Source organism: Mustela putorius, unplaced genomic scaffold (genome assembly GCF_011764305.1).
Source record: "Mustela putorius furo isolate JIRA1106 unplaced genomic scaffold, ASM1176430v1.1 tig00000997_pilon_pilon_pilon, whole genome shotgun sequence".
Classification (NCBI taxonomy): domain Eukaryota; kingdom Metazoa; phylum Chordata; class Mammalia; order Carnivora; family Mustelidae; genus Mustela; species Mustela putorius.
Genome location: NW_025421527.1, coordinates 1,170,492 through 1,186,055, shown reverse-complemented (window position 1 = coordinate 1,186,055; position 15,564 = coordinate 1,170,492). Strand labels below are relative to the sequence as shown.

The window sequence follows — 15,564 nt, the reverse complement described above, 5'->3', positions numbered from 1 at the left end:
CCGGCCTGGGAGTTACCGCCCACTCGCCCGGGTGCCGGTGCTTGCAGGCTGCGGTTCGGTTCGGATCCTGCGGATGGTTGTGGCCGAAGCTTCATGTAGGACCTGCTGCCTATTCCGCCGGCCGCGGTGAATTCCGCCTGCAGTGCTTTAACTTGTGCCACAGAGACACTGCCCCTGGGAGAGGCGGAAAGGACGGGTTAACTGGAGCGTGGGGACGCGGGTTGGGATCTGCGCGGGTGCCAGTGCCCTCTGCCCTCCACGGGTGGCGGGGAACCGGGAAGGTGAACTTCCGCTCCGAGATGGCGGGGTGAGGGGTGGAATACGCTTGGAGCAGCAAAGCTCTGCAGGTGCGCAGGCGAGGAGAGAGGCTGGGGAAAAAAGCGAGGAAGTTTCTTGGAGACTTGAACCGCGGATGCGTTCCGCTCGGGAACAGGGCTTCAGTCTAGTACAGATCCCTGGAGGTCCAGGTACTCGGGCGCCGAGCAAAGCCCTTTCCTCCATCTTCCCACTTTATGATCTCTTTCTGTAGCCCATAATTACTCACACTAAAGAGGGTTTTGAAGACTTGGGGGGTTTTACTGGGAGGGCCCTGATTCAGCCTCACAGTATGAAGAGAGAGGTCAGAGAATCCTAGAAATACACTGCTTGAGGGAGCGGTTGGCTTCCTGATTTCTCACCTTCCTCAGGCTGGGCTTCATCGTCAGGCCTCCTCACCAGTTCCTGTCCCTTCTTCTGTGTCCTGGACTCCGGATACCTCGACTCTCAGTACTTTGTGCACAGCCCAGGTAACATGTTTTGCTCATTCCTCAGTGCCTGTCACTTAGTAGATGCTCCAGAAATGTTTGTTAAATGAATAGAGGGTGGGAAACACGGGGGTACCAGCCATTCACAGAACATTTCATCAGTGGGTGCCCTGAGGAGAAGAAATCAAAGGGCCCTGCAGCCCTCCTGCAAGCCCATTTGGGACCCTTACTATTCCATTTCCCCATTCTGGGATATCTGAGTCCTGCCTGTGCCAACTCACAGGGCCAGAGCCATGGCTACCTCCTCCTCTTCCTGGGAACTGCCGCTGGTGGCTGTGTGCCAGGTAACATCAACACCGGACAAGCAGGAGAACTTCAAAACATGCGCTGAGCTTGTTCGAGAGGCTGCGAGACTGGGTGCTTGCCTCGCCTTCCTGCCTGAGGCATTTGACTTCATTGCAAGGGACCCTGCAGAGACACTACACTTGTCTGAGCCACTGGGTGGGAACCTTTTGGGAGAATATACCCAGCTTGCCAGGTATTGGGGAAAAGGGGGAGGGAAAGATAGTTTCTCTGTTGGGCAGTGTCCCCAGATTGCTAGACAGGAGGGCAAAACATTGAGAAGAGTTGCCAGTGTTACCTCCTCCCCCTTGCCTTCCTCCCCCACCCCCCAGGGAGTGTGGACTCTGGCTGTCCTTGGGTGGTTTCCACGAGCGGGGCCAAGACTGGGAGCAGACTCAGAAAATCTACAATTGTCACGTGCTTCTGAACGACAAGGGTGAGACTTTGTAACTCTTTAGCCATCTCTTTCCTGGCTCTTCCAGCTAAACCAACATTCTGCAGAATTATTTCTCACCTCGGTCTGTTTTCCTTGGTCAAGAGTTTTAGGGGTGTTTGTGCCTCTGATCCTAGCTTATGAGCTAGCCCCCCTGGGAGGAGAGGAACTAAGCTGGGCTTCTAGAACACCAGCACTGAGTATTCCTTCTCCCTCTTCCTCCAGGGTCAGTGGTGGCCACTTACAGGAAGACCCATCTGTGTGATGTGGAGATTCCGGGACAGGGGCCTATGCATGAGAGCGACTCTACCATTCCTGGGCCCAGTCTTGAGTCTCCTGTCAGTACACCAGCAGGCAAGGTGGGAGCTGTGAGAGGATGAGGCGGGGAAGAGGAAAATAGATGTACTTCGAAGTAATAGAGGATGGCAAGCCCTAAGGAGTGGGGTAGGCGGCGGGTATGCCTAGATGCTATGACAAACGGTTCAGGGGCATTAGGCTGTTTTTCATTCCAGATTGGTCTAGCTATCTGCTATGATATGCGGTTTCCAGAACTCTCTCTGGCACTGGCTCAGGCTGGAGCAGAAATACTTACCTACCCTTCAGCTTTTGGATCTGTTACAGGCCCAGCCCACTGGGAGGTAAAAGGACCCCTCTTCAAAACACAAGGGCCTTCAGGGCGCCTGGAGGGTGCAGTCAGTTGAGCATTCGAATCTTGGTTTCAGCTCAGGTCATGATCTGGGGGTTGTGGGATCGAGCCCTGCATCGGGCTCTGTACTCAGTGCGGAGTCTGCTTGGGATTCTTCCTCCCTCTGCCCCTCCTACTTGGGCTCTCTCCCTCTCTCAAATAAATAATCCAATCTTTAAAAACAAAACGAAACAAAAAAAAAAAACCTCACACACAAACATACATGCCTTCTTTGAACTTCATTCTCCTCCCTTGGCCCTACCAGCTGAAGGGTTTTCTTCCCCTCTCCACCTAGTGGGAAAGTCATTCCCTAGACTGTTGCCTCTCATTATGCTGAAGAATAATTAACATAGTAAATCATTCCCAGGCAATTATCAGAATGGTCACAACGAATGGACTGGCCTGTAATGTTCCTCACCTATCAGTTACCCACTAGCTGCTGCCTACCTAAGTGAACACACATCTCCCCCCAACCCCCAGGTATTGCTGCGGGCCCGTGCCATTGAAACCCAGTGCTACGTGGTGGCGGCAGCACAGTGTGGACGCCACCATGAGAAGAGAGCAAGCTATGGCCACAGCATGGTGGTGGATCCCTGGGGAACGGTGGTGGCCCGCTGCCCTGAAGGACCAGGCCTCTGCCTTGCCCGGATCGACCTCCGTTACCTGCGGCAGTTGCGCCAACACCTGCCCATGTTCCAGCACCGCAGGCCTGACCTCTATGGCAGTCTGGGCCACCCGCCGTCTTAAGACTTTGACTTCCGGGAGTTGAGACTCCCGTGTGAGCTGGTGTGGCTGTGACTTGAAGGCAGGACCCAGGCGTGGCTCCCCTCACCTGGAGAACCTTGCCTCTCTCTACGGGCCATAGGCTCGGCTTCTTGGGAAAGAAGAAACTTTCACCTGAGCTCAGATTTCAGTTTCAGAAAGGTGGAATTTTATATAGTCACTGTTTATTTCATGAAAACTGAGGTTCTGCTGAGGGCTGAGCAGCACTGGCATTGAAAAAAATAGAATCATCATAAAGTCTGTGTCCGGACATCTCCTTTGGGAGCTCAAGGGGGAGGTGGTGGGGCACCAGTGGGACCAGGCTCTAGCGCTAGGCCTCCTGGCTCACTTGCCATGCCTCCCTACCCACATAAAAGTGCAACACTCAGTGCATGGCCCAGCCCCGCGCTCCGAAGCTTGGGGGTGGGGGTGGGCTAGAGACCGGGGAAGGAAAGAGAAGACAGGAGGTGATTCTCAACGGCTTCATTTGCACCTGTGATGCCCTTTGCCCCAGCCAGAAGAAAGCCAAGGGGAAAGGGCTGCAGGCTACATGATTTATTTTCACTTGAACATGGAAGGGATGTCTCACACTCCCCCTTCCCCTTCTCAGGGGGAGTGGACTTTAATCAGCACCCCCTTCTCCGTCCACCCTGTCGGGAGGGGCAACGTGGCTGACCCAGTCCTCTTACCCAGTCCTCCCTTGAAGAGGGTTTGGCAAAGGGGACAAAGGACAAAGCCGCCCCAGGCAGAGGTCTGCAGCCCTGCAACGGAGGGCCGGGGCGGAGAGGAGCAGCACCAGAGGCCAGGAGAGCGCGGAAAGGGCCACAGCTTCATTTTTTAAAAATTCTATAATTTGGGAGAGGGTGGTGATTCGTTTCCAAAATACACTTCAGAGTCCCACCTTCCACACAGCTCCCTTACTCACAGCCCTTTGGTTTTTTCAGACAAAACTGAAGAGCCCTCATAAAGCCAGAAGTACGGATAACCCCGCAACGCACCCAAAAGCAGTGTTCACTTCCGACCCTTACAGAGACTGACTACGTGCCGTAGCCTTGCTTCTCCCTCTGCGTTTGTCGTACGGCTCAGTGGCAAGGCGGCTGTAGAGACACACGTTAGGAGGGTACGTGGAAAAGGGAAACAAAGGGGAGGCCCAGGCATGTGGGTGCAGGGAGGGGTGGGGAACACCACTTCCATTTTCGTCTCTTCCTTTAGAAAAGAAAAAAAAAAAAAGGCAGGGGTGTGATTGGTCGGAAGGGCAGAGAACAAACCCCAGAACAGTATGTACGCCCCAGAGGCGGGCGGTGGGACTAGTCCCCCGAGCGGAGAGAGGGAAGGTCAGGGCAGTGCCTGCAGCATCAAGTTCCTCAGGAGCTTCTGCCGGCCCAGCTCGTAGTCCTCCTCGTCCACGTTCACCAGCAGCTTGATGGCTTCGTGGCCCACAGCCTGCTTGAGGGAGTCTGTGATAAAGACGCCTTTAAGCGCCTCTAGTAGCGAGCCGTTGATGTAGTCGCGCCAGAATGCGTCGAGGTAGGTGAGCTCGGAGAACTTGATGTCACAGATGATGGAGCCCAGGTCCCGAGACTTGAGGATGGTGTTGGCCTGGTTAAAGCGCTCAAACTGGCGCTCCAGTGGGTCCTGCTTGTTAGAGAACACGTTGCCCTGCAGAGCGGTCTCATGCTGGCAGTACTCGGCCCGGACCCGCAGTCTGATGTCTGGGGGGACAGAAGACATGTACACGGAGTTGCAGTGAGGGGGCGCGGACAACCCGCGCGCCAAAGGGGAAACTGAACACCTGGGCGGGGAAGCTGGTTGCCTCGCCTGCCCGCTTCTCTGCTTCTCCCCAGGATGACTTCTTCTCTATGTACCTCCGAAATCCTTGCCTTGACACCAGAGTTTCCCTCAAACGGGCCAAGCTTGGGGCAGGTTATGGCCACCGCTCACTAGCAGCACCTTACTTCTAGGAGATCCCCCTCCTAACAGGCACCCGAGTTCCTTCTAGTACTCGGTCATGCCTGGTTCACCCGACAGTAAGGATGTGGTAACGGCGTCCCTCTGCTGTGGTATTAACTAGACGGAGCCGAGAGGTACTGCCACAGAGACCGAGGAGTTCTCTCCCCAGAGACTCACTATTCCATTCCAGCAAGTCATTCAACCGCTCGACCCCAGCCTTACACCACCCGGTACCGCAGCAGTTCTGCCTCCCCCTCAGGTCCCCTCCGCCTCTAGAGCCCTCGCAGCAGCTGCGTTTCCCTTCAAGTCTACGCCGCCTCTAGCGCCCTTCAACTTCCTCACCACATGTCTGCTTTTCCTTGGGGTCCGGCGTTACTGACTTCCGGCGTTTTCGTTGGCTCCCGAGGGTGGCTCTCCCTCGAGCTGGCCGCTTGCTACACATCTGAGGGCCCGAAGTGGGGCAGCACACCACAGGATAGTGGGGAGGCACTGACCAGAGGGCAGAAGGGAAAAAAACAGTATGGTAAAAGCAGAAACGTAAACACTTCCCTTGGAATGAGAAAAGAATCGTTTAGACTTAGCACTAAAAGCTCTATCAGTAAGGTGACCTGAAAAGAGGACAAAACATGGGGACAGTTTCGGGACCCAGGTGACGCGTTAACACTTCACCTGATTTTTATGGGGTTAGATCCTGGGGGGTAGAGGGGGTGGGCAGCAGTGAGAGATACACAGTATCTTTTCAGGCTGGCAGAGCTGGGAAAAGGATGGGTTTGGTGTCTTTTTTTTTTTTTTTTTTTTTTTTTTTTTTTTTTTGGGGGGGAGAAAAAGAGTGTGTGCGTGCAGGGAGAAGGGGCAAGAGGGAGAGTGAGAAGACAGAAAATCTCCAGCAATCTCCCCAGAGAGCAAGAAGCGCAACGCGGGGCTCAATCCCACAGCCCCGAGAGCATGACCCAAGCCTAAACCAAGAGTCGGATGCTCAACCGACCGTGCCACCCAGGTGCACCCCCTTTTCTTTAAGGCCTACACCCAACACGGGGCTCCAAATCATGACCTCAAGATCAAGAGTCGTGCGCTCTACTGAGCGGGCCAGGCGCCCGGGTGTCTTCTTTCTTGGAGACGAACATTAGGAGAGTTACTGTTTTCTTACCTGTTTTGGGGGGTTGTGGAGGCCTCGGTTCTGGATCACTGAGGGCTCTGGGGGTCACATAGCGAATGGATGTCTCCTCCAGATACTTGTCTACAAGATCGGGGCACACTATAGGAGGGGAGGAAGTCATTCAGGAAAAGATCCAGCCCTCCCTCCTAACTCGTCTCCCCTCTCGTCCCAGGGAGCCCCCAGGGTCAACACCCCGTCCCGCCTGGGTTCCCCAGCTGCTCGGCCCGGCCTCCCCCAAGCCCGCGTGGCCCCCGGGCCCTGCTCACCAGCCCGCCTCCGCTTGAGGGTGACATAGGGCAGCAGGTCGTGGCGCGTGATGATGCGCAGCAGCTGCAGCACCTGGCGAAAGTTACTCTCATCACAGCGGCCCTGGCGCTCCAACGCCAGTAAGAAGTCACGTCCGTCGCGGATGAGGCCCCGCTCGTGGTCATCGATGACATCAACAAAGAGGAAAGAAAGGACGCGCACATCTCTGTGCGTCAGGTGGGTGCCCACGATGTCGAACATGCGGTGCAGGCTGTACAGCCCGTGCTCCTGCTCGCCGCGCTCTTCTGGCCACACCTGGCTCGCCCGCCGCTTCAGGCCCGCCATGCTGGGGGCTCAGGCGCGCGAGGCTTTCCAGAATCCCTGCGCGGCGGCTGCGATCCCCAGCGTACTGCAAGCACAAGGAGAGAACCTGTGAGCTACTCGAGGGCCAGAAATGGTCTCATTCACTCGTCTATCCCCAGCCCTGACACAGGGCCTGGCATGGGGTAATGCTCTGTAAGTATTGGTTGAAAAATAAAGCCTAGAGCTCGCCCATCCGACAGAGGTTGTCCTAAGTCCTAAGTCACTTTCCGTAAGAGAGAACGTTCTCTGCAATTTCCATGCAGCATATTCAGCGGGAGTTGCTATTAGATGTTCCCCCGATTGTTCTCCTGTGCCCCAAATACTCTTTTCGGTCCCTTGTGCTCTTCCTCCCACCCCCCAACTGGCTCACCTCTTAAATGTAGGCAAAACTGAAAAGAAGGAGACAGTTCACTCTAAACTAACATGGAGGTTGCAGCAGATGAACTTATAGACCAGAGGGAGACAGACAGTCTTTGGGCTGAGAACTAGTTTCAGGTCTGCCTGTGTCATTAGCAAGCCGTGGAGCTGAGAGACCTTACGTGAGTCACTGCCCCCCCACACCAAAACATGAATGAAAGTACTCTCCAGACTTGTCAAGGGTCCAATTAGAAAATACATGTGAAATCGCTGTGCCAACAGAAAGAGATTTCTTTTTTTTTTTTTTTAAAGATTTTTATTCATTTATTTGACAGACAGAGATCACAAGTAGGCAGAGAGGCAGATAGAGAGGGGGAAGCAGGCTCCCTGCTCAGCAGAGAGCCCGATGTGATCCCAGGACCCTGAGATCATGACCCGAGCCGAAGGCAGAGGCCTTAACCCACTGAGCCACCCAGGCGCCCCCAGAAGGAGATTTCATAGAGACAAGCAGCCTCGACCTCTGCGGCCCAGACCCATCCCCCACAATCCCATCCTCATTTTTCCTACAATCTAACCAAGTTCAGAAGCGTAACTGCACAGGAGGTTAATATCAGTGCTATTCACCCAAACTCATGGATTCAAATCAGCAAACATTAATAAGCTCAAAGCTCCCGCATGAGCTCTTCTAATTCTCCTATGCCAGGTGTACTCCCTTGATGTCTACACACCATGTGGCTATACCCCTCTTAACCTTCCCTCCTGGTTGGCATCTGCCCATTCCTTCACAATGAATGACAGCAGCCTGACATACGTTCTATAATTTTTTTTTTTTAAGATTTTTATTTATTTGACAGAGAGATCACAAGTAGGCAGAGAGGCAGGTTTAAAGAGAGCGGGGGAAGCAGGCTCCCTGCTGAGCAGAGAGCCCAATGCGGAGCTCGATCCCAGGACCCTGAGATCATGACCTAAGCCAAAGGCAGAGGCTCAACTCACTGAGCCACCCCTATCATTTGGTATTTGATTCACAAAGTTCCACTGTCAAGCTAGGTACTGTCAATGACCAGCCAGTAACCAAGCCTCAAGTTCGGAGGCTTCTGTGTCCACGCTGGTCATGCACGCGTGCCGCTCCGCCAGACCGTGCCACCCAACGCTGCTGCGCCCTGGCCACGGCTCCAGTCACACGATTCATCATAAGCTCCTGTTGAAGCCACTTCTGAGTATGTCTTCAATCCCCTCACCTTTCCACGGCCACTGCCCTGGTTCAGGTCCAATAATCTCTCTCCGGGACTATGGTTAATACCCTCTTCAGGGGCTCTCCTTACCAACAGTCTTAACCCACCTAAATCCATTCTCCACATCCCGCTGAATTAGCTATCTAAAACGCACAACCGAGGGGCACCTGAGTGGCACAGTTGGTTAAGCATCCGACTCTTGCTTTCTGCTCAGGTCATGATCCCAGGGTCCTGGGACAGAGCCCCGCATCAGGCTCTATGCTTAGCGCAGGGTCTGCTTGAGAGTCTCTCTCTCTCCCTCCATCCCTCCTGCTCGTGCTCGCTCTCTAAAACAACTAAGTAAAATCTGTAGAAAAATAAATAAAATGCACAACTGACCACATCCCTTTTCTGCTTAAGACCTATCTACAGGGGACACCTGGGTGGCTCAGTGGGTTAAGCCTCTGCCTTCAGCTCGGGTCATGATCCCGGGATCCTGGGATCGATTCCCACATCTGGCTCTCTGCTGCTCGGCGGGGAGCCTGCTTCTTCCTCTCTCTCTTTCAGCCTGCCTCTCTGCCTACTTGTGATCTCTGTCTGTCAAATAAATAAATAAAATCTTTAAAAAAAAAACTATTAAAAAAAAGACTTATCTACAGCCTCCTCCTTACCTACAAGAACACCGGTAAACTCCTTCCACAGCACACGAAACCTCTGAGATCAGGCCCTGCCTACCCCTCCAACCTCATAACCCACTTTTAATTTTCCCCCCTTACCAGTTTGTTTATAGCTCAAATATAGCATGCGGTTCCTTTCTCTGTCCCTTTCTTCAGCTTGCTCCTTTTGCTGGAATGCCCCTCTCCCTCCACTGTCCCATGTATGCCCCATCACCACCCTTTTGCAGATGGCTAACTCCTACTCATGCTTTAAAGGTCAGCTCAGACACCATCTTCAAATTCAGTCTCTGCACCTCCATGTGCTCCTACGGAACATCGTGTGTACTCCCTTTAAACCCCTATCAAAGTGTACTAAAACTATCCGTGTATTCATTATCCTAGTAGACCTTAAAGAACTCATGTAGATGGACTCAGTCATACTCATCTTTACATCCCCAGTGCCTAGCAATGGCTGGAGACTGGCACGTAGTACTCACGACCTCCTGAACTGAACTTAGTCTCCAGGACATCATCACAAGCAATACTGATAAACTCCTACAAGTCCGAGAGAGGACTCTAGTAGAAACCGATACACAGAACCTCGTTACCTGCATACACTCCAGTTAGCCTCCTCCACACTGTGCAGGACTACCCACTCCCCAGCACCTCTTCAACAACAGGACAGGCTGCCCTATTTTACACACCAAGAAACTGAGGCTAGGTTAAGAAAGAGAATAAAAACAATAAGCTGCTTCAGAAGAGTCAAGCTAATGGGCTCTGTGAAAACTAAAGAGCACGTAGGACCTGGTCCTCTCTTCCTCAATAATCCTAAAACAGACACAGAGACTCCTTCCCTTAAGAAAAGGGGAGGTGCACCCTGGAATCACTTAGCCCTGTATCATGGGCTCTGATATGTGGATAAGAAAAATAGCTCGTATCTGCTTGTAAGAACCCAGATGCCCCACCCCCCACCCCGAGTGTGGGCAACAGCTGGGAAAACCGCTGCCCTACTACGGGCTGGTTTTCTCTGCCTCCTCTCCTTTCACCTGTTGTAGTTTCTGGTACGAACAGGGGGGACGGGGTGGGGGACTGAAGGAAAGGAACTCCTGGCTCATAGCGGGCAACATGAGAAAACTGAGCCTCCCTAGGCCTCTCCCTGTTCCCCCTCCCACCTGTTCCTTTTGGCCAGCTGCTGGCTGCAAGGAGCCCAGAAAAAGCAGGTGGGAAGGTTTCACATTCGATCTATCCAAAGGGCAGGTGGCTAGAGAGCTCCCGAATTCAAAGGGTCCCGACTATAAACGCCCAGAAGGGAAGGAATATTGTCCCCACATACCTTCCCCCTGGAAAATGAGGCCAAATACAGGAAAGTGCTACGGTCCTAATCACGGATCAATGGATGCAATTCTCTAACAGGCCTCTCTCCTCTGAGGGTTAACTCTCTAGATTTGAGGGAAAAAACAGCCACCTTTAAGTTCTAGATCCCAGGCTGGATCACTCAAAGTGCCAGGAAATATCAGAGCTTCTAGGTCAGTGTTTCTCAACCAGGGAGGATTCTGCCCCCCCTCCCCCAGGGGAAGTGCAGCAATGTTGGGAGACATTTTAGACCATGACAACTGGACGGGGCAGGGGACCGGGCTACTGGCCTGCGCCAAACAGAGGCCGTGGATGCTTCTAAACATCTTATAATGCACAGGACAGCCCCCGCGACACAAAATTATCCAGCCCAAAATGTCGATAATGATGGATGCCTCGGTGGCTCGGTCAGTTAACTGTCTGCCTTCGGCTTGGGGCATGATTCCGTGGTTCTGGGATCAAACCCTGTGTTGTGGGGATCTCCCTACTCAGTGGGGAGTCTGCTTCTCCTTCTCCCTCTGCCCCTCCCCCGCCATGTTTACACACGCACACATGCACATGCATTGCTCTCAAATAAATAAAATCTTAAAAAAAAAAAATGCTGACGCTGAGAAACCCTATTGTAGATGGACCATGATGAAGGGTCAAAAGAAGAGAGACAGCATGTCACTTTCCACCCTAGATCTAGAGAGGGAAGCCACTGGGTCCTTCCGACCCAAACCCATCCAACAATATTCCAGAAGAAAAGCAAAGCCAGTCAGACACAGACTTATTTAACTCCCAAGTTCAAGAGCACTAAGGAGTTCCATCCCACTCCAACCCTGGCTTCTCTATCACCTGCTGTTGCCATTCAGGTGAGCAGCAAGTGGTGAGGCTATACTCTCTTCTGCCCCATCCCGGGAGGTCGAATGTGACCTAGTTCAAGCTGGACCTCTGTGAAGATAAGAGAAATGCCATCCTCTGCAAGACAAAAAGGATCTGGCACTTAACCCTCGCAGCCATCTTTAAAGTCCTGAAACTCGACCAGCTGCAGACCCTTCCTTGTTCAACTGCTGATCAGACATTCTGCTTACTCAATGAAGCAAAATGTAGAAGAAGTGTAAGTTTCCCAAGGCCATGTCCTTGAAAGAAATGTCAGGAGGCTGACATGCAGGCTAAGAGGCAGCCCCCCCACCCCCGCCCAGTTACTTATCGTCTAGGATGGGGAGTTCACTCATTTGGCAATCCAGATGGGGTTCCAAGAATCTATCTAACTTCAGCATTAAAAGAACATGGCCAACTTCCTCTTCAACCAAAATATACTCAGCTTTTTGTGGCAGTGAAGCTTGGGAACACAGCTTAAAATATACAGAGATCCTAGATGAAAGATAGCAGAGTAGTAAGAAGAACGTGCCCCCTGTAAATAGATTAAAAAGAACTCCTAAGTCCTGGTGTCTGAAATATGGCCAGATATCAAGAGACAAACAAAACACTCCAGTCAAGGAGAACTTATCCCGCCGGCTGGTTTGGGTCCGTTTGAGAACCTAATATGATTCCCCCGTTACAGTTTCCCAGTTTTTTTATTATTATTTTTTACCCCAAGAATAATTTTTTATTCCCAGGAATTGCTGCATTTCCTGGAGTTGTAGTTTTTTGTGTGTTTTCTTTAGGGAGGTCCAAACCAGCCAAGTGCCAACAGTATATGTATCTACAGAACAGCCTATCAGGTTTCCGCTTCCAAGCAGTCTAGTCTCATCCTAACCAGGAAGGACATCTGTGGTTTTTGAGGTACTTGACTCTCTTGGAAGCCCATAGAGGACAGTCATGTGGAAGACACACAGAAAAGAGGGACGCCTGGGTGGCTCAGTTGGTTAAGCATCTGCCTTGGGCTCAGGTCATGATCTTGGAGTCCAGGGATCGGGCCCCACATTGTGCTCCCTGCTTGCTGGGAACCTGCTTCTCTTCCCAACCTGCTCGTGCTTGCTCTCATTGCCTCTCTACAAAATAAATAAAATCTTAAAAAATATATATAAAAAGAATGATCTCTTGAAATGAAGACAAAACTCTAGTTTTATCTCAACAGAGATGACATCTATATTTTCAGAAAACCAGAAGTATTTGAATCTCTCTCTGAAGCCCTTAGGGAGGAAAGTCATGTGGAAGAAGTAAAAAAGAGTGATGTCTTGAACTTGGAATGAAAACATGGAAAAGCTTCAAAATGACTGAGAGATAGTCAGAGATTTCTTGCTGGTGGGACAGCGAAAACGTAACCAAATATCTGGAAGTCAGAATTACATAGTATGTGGGGCGCCTGGGTGGCTCAGTCAGTTTAGCGTCTGCCTTCACCTCAGGTCCTGATCCCAGGGTCCTGGGATCAAGCCCCACATCGGGCTCCCTGCTCGGTGGGGAGCCTGCTTCTCTCTCCCTTAGCCTGCTGCTCCCCCTGCTTGAGCGCGTGCTCGCTCTCTCTCTCTCTCTGCCAAATAAATAAATAAAATCTTTAAAAAAAATTTTTTTTAAAGAATTACATAGTATGTTTTCAATAGGAAGATTCCAGGAACCCTGAACAACTAGAAAAAAGTGTAAGCTAGAGAAAAAGCCTTCCCATGGAAGGTGCCCTCCTCACCCCCTGCAACCCTTCAAGGGTAAATTAGTAGCCGATTGTGTTAGAGTACAATGTTCCATATGTTAAACAATGTTTCTATCTGAGCTGACCAAAATGACTAGATAATAACAAACCAAAGCTGGGGGCTTGCAGCCAAACAGGTAACTTCTGCTCTGTTTTCCTTCCTACCAATCTCCAGTTACCCAGAAAGACAGTGACTGCAACAGACCTCATTCACTCTGCTGGGTAGGTGAAAACTCATTTTCCCAGCATCTAACCCATTACTGGGCTCGACCCCAATACATTTCTCACGCCACTGCCATTCATTCCCTTCCATTGTTCAAAAACAAAAAAAAGTTCCAGACTTACCTTTGCAAGAAACTTAATTTCCCAGGTCTCTTCCTAGCACAAGGGTGGAAGCCAGCAGCAAAACAAAAACAAATGGGGGGGGGGGGGAGTGAGTTTTCAAGCTTTATTTTTGAAACATCAAAGGCCCAAAGAGTTACTCTTGGTTACAAGAATACACAGACACCCTAAAGCCATTTCAATTAAAATGATCCACTCAGAGCTAAATGAAAGAACTCACCCCCAACCAACTCCCCAGGCTTCCCCTAACTCTCTACTAACAGAGTCACAAAACAGTACCAACTCCCAAGAATTTCCAGCCTCAGTGGTTCATGGCAACTTATGGGCAATTCAACAACTTGTGGGAAAACCAATTATCTTCCGCTACCTTCTCACCTGACCCCTCAATTCCTTAGGAGATCCACCTATTTTGTTACAATATTAACACTGACTTTCAACTTTAGGGAGAAGGGGGTGTCAGGGAAATGGTTACAGCTGAAGAAGGCGCTTTCTATCACTTCGCTTATCAGAGCAGAGCTATCCTCCAAATTCTGTCTTCCGCCCTTTCCCTTAGCACACAGTACGGACAAAATAGCCACCAGGGCTGCATCCACTCATACATCTACATTTCACCAGGGAACATTTTCTATATGCGAATACTGACCCCTCCCTCTTAGCGCTTAAACAGCAAAAGAAAGGTCTGGACATTAAAGCACTCATTTAATTATCCCGGTTGCCTAGATGCCACCCTGTTTTCTGTTCCCTTTCTCAGACTGCCAGAGCCTCCACCCTGGCATACAGGGGTCCAACTCAGCTCGGCTGTTTCCCCATTCTTACCCTGCTAATTGCTAGAAACTAGAAAAGTCCTTTACTCCTTCTACACTTTGGTGGCGGTGACACTGGCTTCCCCATTTCCCCTTCTTTGGGTAACCAGGAAAAACAAGGGAGCAGTAAGTCCGGGAGCCTTTGGAAAGCAAACCCAGTTGAGCCCTCATCCAACCCCAATTCTCTTGGCCATTCCCTTCTGCCCTTCCCACCCTATTAAAAGCTAAAGGCCTGGCAATTAGAATTGGTTGCAACTGATGCCGCTTAACTCTGCTCTCTCTTCCTTGGGGGGGGGGGGGGGAGGGAAACCCCCCAACCTCCCTCACCCGTGCAGCTCCAATGTCCTGTCTCCCAGCCCATTCCCCTTCCTCCCAAACTTTCCTCCTAGACTCTCACTTTCCCCATTCCCTCGTCACACCGCCCCGCTCTCCATTCCCCCAAACCTCCGTGCTCTCCTTTTCCACCCAAATTCTCCCCTAGGCCCTTCCCCCTCCCACCTCCAATGTAACACTTTCAAAACCTCCCCCCAAACGCCTGAAGTCCCCTCCTCACCCCTTCCCACCTCCTCACAACACCGCTCTCCAGAGTCCAGTCCCTCCCACCACATGCCACCAGCCCCTTCCCCTTCGCACCCCCGGCCGCTCCCTCCCGCGCCCACCGCCCTCAATCCGGCGGGATCGCAGCCCCACTCCCACCTCGGCCGCGCCAACACCCCCGGCCCGGCCCGGCCCTTGTTGACGCCCCTCCCCGCGCCCACTCCCCCGCCTCGCCCCTGCCCTCTCCCACAGTTGCCACCTCCCCCGCACGCCCCCTCGGCCGCTCCCCTCCCCCACCTCGCAGCGTCCCGTCACCTCCCTCTCTCGAGGTTCTCGGGCTGGACGTCGCCTCCGCCTCCCCCTCCACTTTCCTTCCCCAAGCCCTCCGCGGCCCCGCCCGGCCCCGCCCCGTCCCGCTCGCCTCCCCCTCCCCACTCCGCCGCCCCGCCGCCTCACTCTCGGCTCAGGCTCGGCGCCGCCATGTTGGATCCATCCGCGCCGCCCTCCCGTCCCGTCGCACGCCGCCGCATCCGGGCCCCGGCCGCCGCCGCCGCCACCGCCGCCGCCGCCGCGGGCGTGGGGGAGGGGGGGCGGCCTCGTCCTGAGCAGCGCCTCCCGGAACTTGGCCGGTTAGCGGCGGCTTCGAGACCATAGTGAGGCATGAGCCGGGGTGGCCATGCTAGGTGAGGGCAGCCTGGCAGCGGCCTTACCCGGGGCGTGGATAGCTTCAGTGTGGGAAGGGAGACTGGAGACTGGCCGCCATCTTGCTTTGGGGCAAGCGGGCACCGCAGGTTCTTCCTGACGGCGGCTTCGGGGCCCTAGTGAGGAGGCAGTGAGGGTTGCATCCTCGAGTGTGAGAACATTGGGGGCGCCAGAGCTGGCTCCGTCGACTTCAAGACCCATCGAAAGACTGGGACCAGCAGCCATGACTCATAAGGGCGGAATACTGCGAGGGGCGAACGGCCCCGCGAACTTCGGGAAAGGGTCACGATCGGGTTTGACCTTTGCCCCGAACTT

The 15,564-nt window shown here is 52.8% G+C and overlaps 2 protein-coding genes across 7 annotated transcripts; one reads left to right on the top strand and one right to left on the bottom strand.

Moving 5' to 3' along the window:
* NIT1 (nitrilase 1) lies at positions 1 to 3,226 on the top strand. 3 transcript variants are annotated; one of them, XM_004775903.3, is made up of 7 exons: positions 4 to 126; positions 687 to 785; positions 1,027 to 1,281; positions 1,418 to 1,521; positions 1,744 to 1,877; positions 2,031 to 2,156; positions 2,684 to 3,226. In XM_004775903.3, the coding sequence occupies exons 1-7, from the start codon at positions 74 to 76 to the stop codon at positions 2,948 to 2,950; spliced, it is 1,038 nt and encodes a 345-aa protein (XP_004775960.1). In that variant the 5' UTR covers positions 4 to 73; the 3' UTR covers positions 2,951 to 3,226. The 3 variants fall into 3 exon arrangements, with proteins under 3 accessions (XP_012902922.1, XP_004775960.1, XP_004775962.1); XM_004775905.3 differs by having other exon boundaries at positions 38 to 467; positions 1,027 to 1,087; XM_013047468.2 differs by lacking the exon at positions 2,031 to 2,156 and having other exon boundaries at positions 1 to 126.
* A 213-nt stretch (positions 3,227 to 3,439) lies between these two features.
* DEDD (death effector domain containing) lies at positions 3,440 to 15,378 on the bottom strand. Of its 4 annotated transcripts, none has more exons than XM_013047470.2 (6): positions 15,258 to 15,378; positions 13,211 to 13,243; positions 6,338 to 6,726; positions 6,063 to 6,170; positions 5,258 to 5,404; positions 3,440 to 4,677 (listed from the first exon to the last, which is right to left on the bottom strand). In XM_013047470.2, exons 3-6 carry the CDS (start codon positions 6,660 to 6,662, stop codon positions 4,301 to 4,303), a joined length of 957 nt encoding a protein of 318 aa, XP_012902924.1. In that variant the 5' UTR covers positions 6,663 to 6,726; positions 13,211 to 13,243; positions 15,258 to 15,378; the 3' UTR covers positions 3,440 to 4,300. The 4 variants fall into 4 exon arrangements, with proteins under 4 accessions (XP_012902924.1, XP_044942509.1, XP_012902923.1 ...); XM_045086574.1 differs by lacking the exon at positions 15,258 to 15,378 and adding an exon at positions 15,004 to 15,141; XM_013047469.2 differs by lacking the exon at positions 15,258 to 15,378 and adding an exon at positions 14,845 to 14,947.
* Positions 15,379 to 15,564: the final 186 nt, after the last annotated feature.

Bases quoted from the DNA above. Each gene is read 5' to 3' on its own strand.
- NIT1 (XM_004775903.3), top strand. From the start codon at position 74: ATGGTTGTGGCCGAAGCTTCATGTAGGACCTGCTGCCTATTCCGCCGG. The intron at 127-686 runs GTGAATTCCGCC...CACCTTCCTCAG, and splicing joins TGCCTATTCCGCCGGCCGCG to GCTGGGCTTCATCGTCAGGC. The intron at 1,282-1,417 runs GTATTGGGGAAA...CCCACCCCCCAG, and splicing joins GAATATACCCAGCTTGCCAG to GGAGTGTGGACTCTGGCTGT.
- DEDD (XM_013047470.2), bottom strand. From the start codon at position 6,662: ATGGCGGGCCTGAAGCGGCGGGCGAGCCAGGTGTGGCCAGAAGAGCGC. The intron at 6,171-6,337 runs GTGAGCAGGGCC...CCCCTCCTATAG, and splicing joins CCTCAAGCGGAGGCGGGCTG to TGTGCCCCGATCTTGTAGAC. The intron at 5,405-6,062 runs GTAAGAAAACAG...CCCTCTGGTCAG, and splicing joins TCCACAACCCCCCAAAACAG to TGCCTCCCCACTATCCTGTG.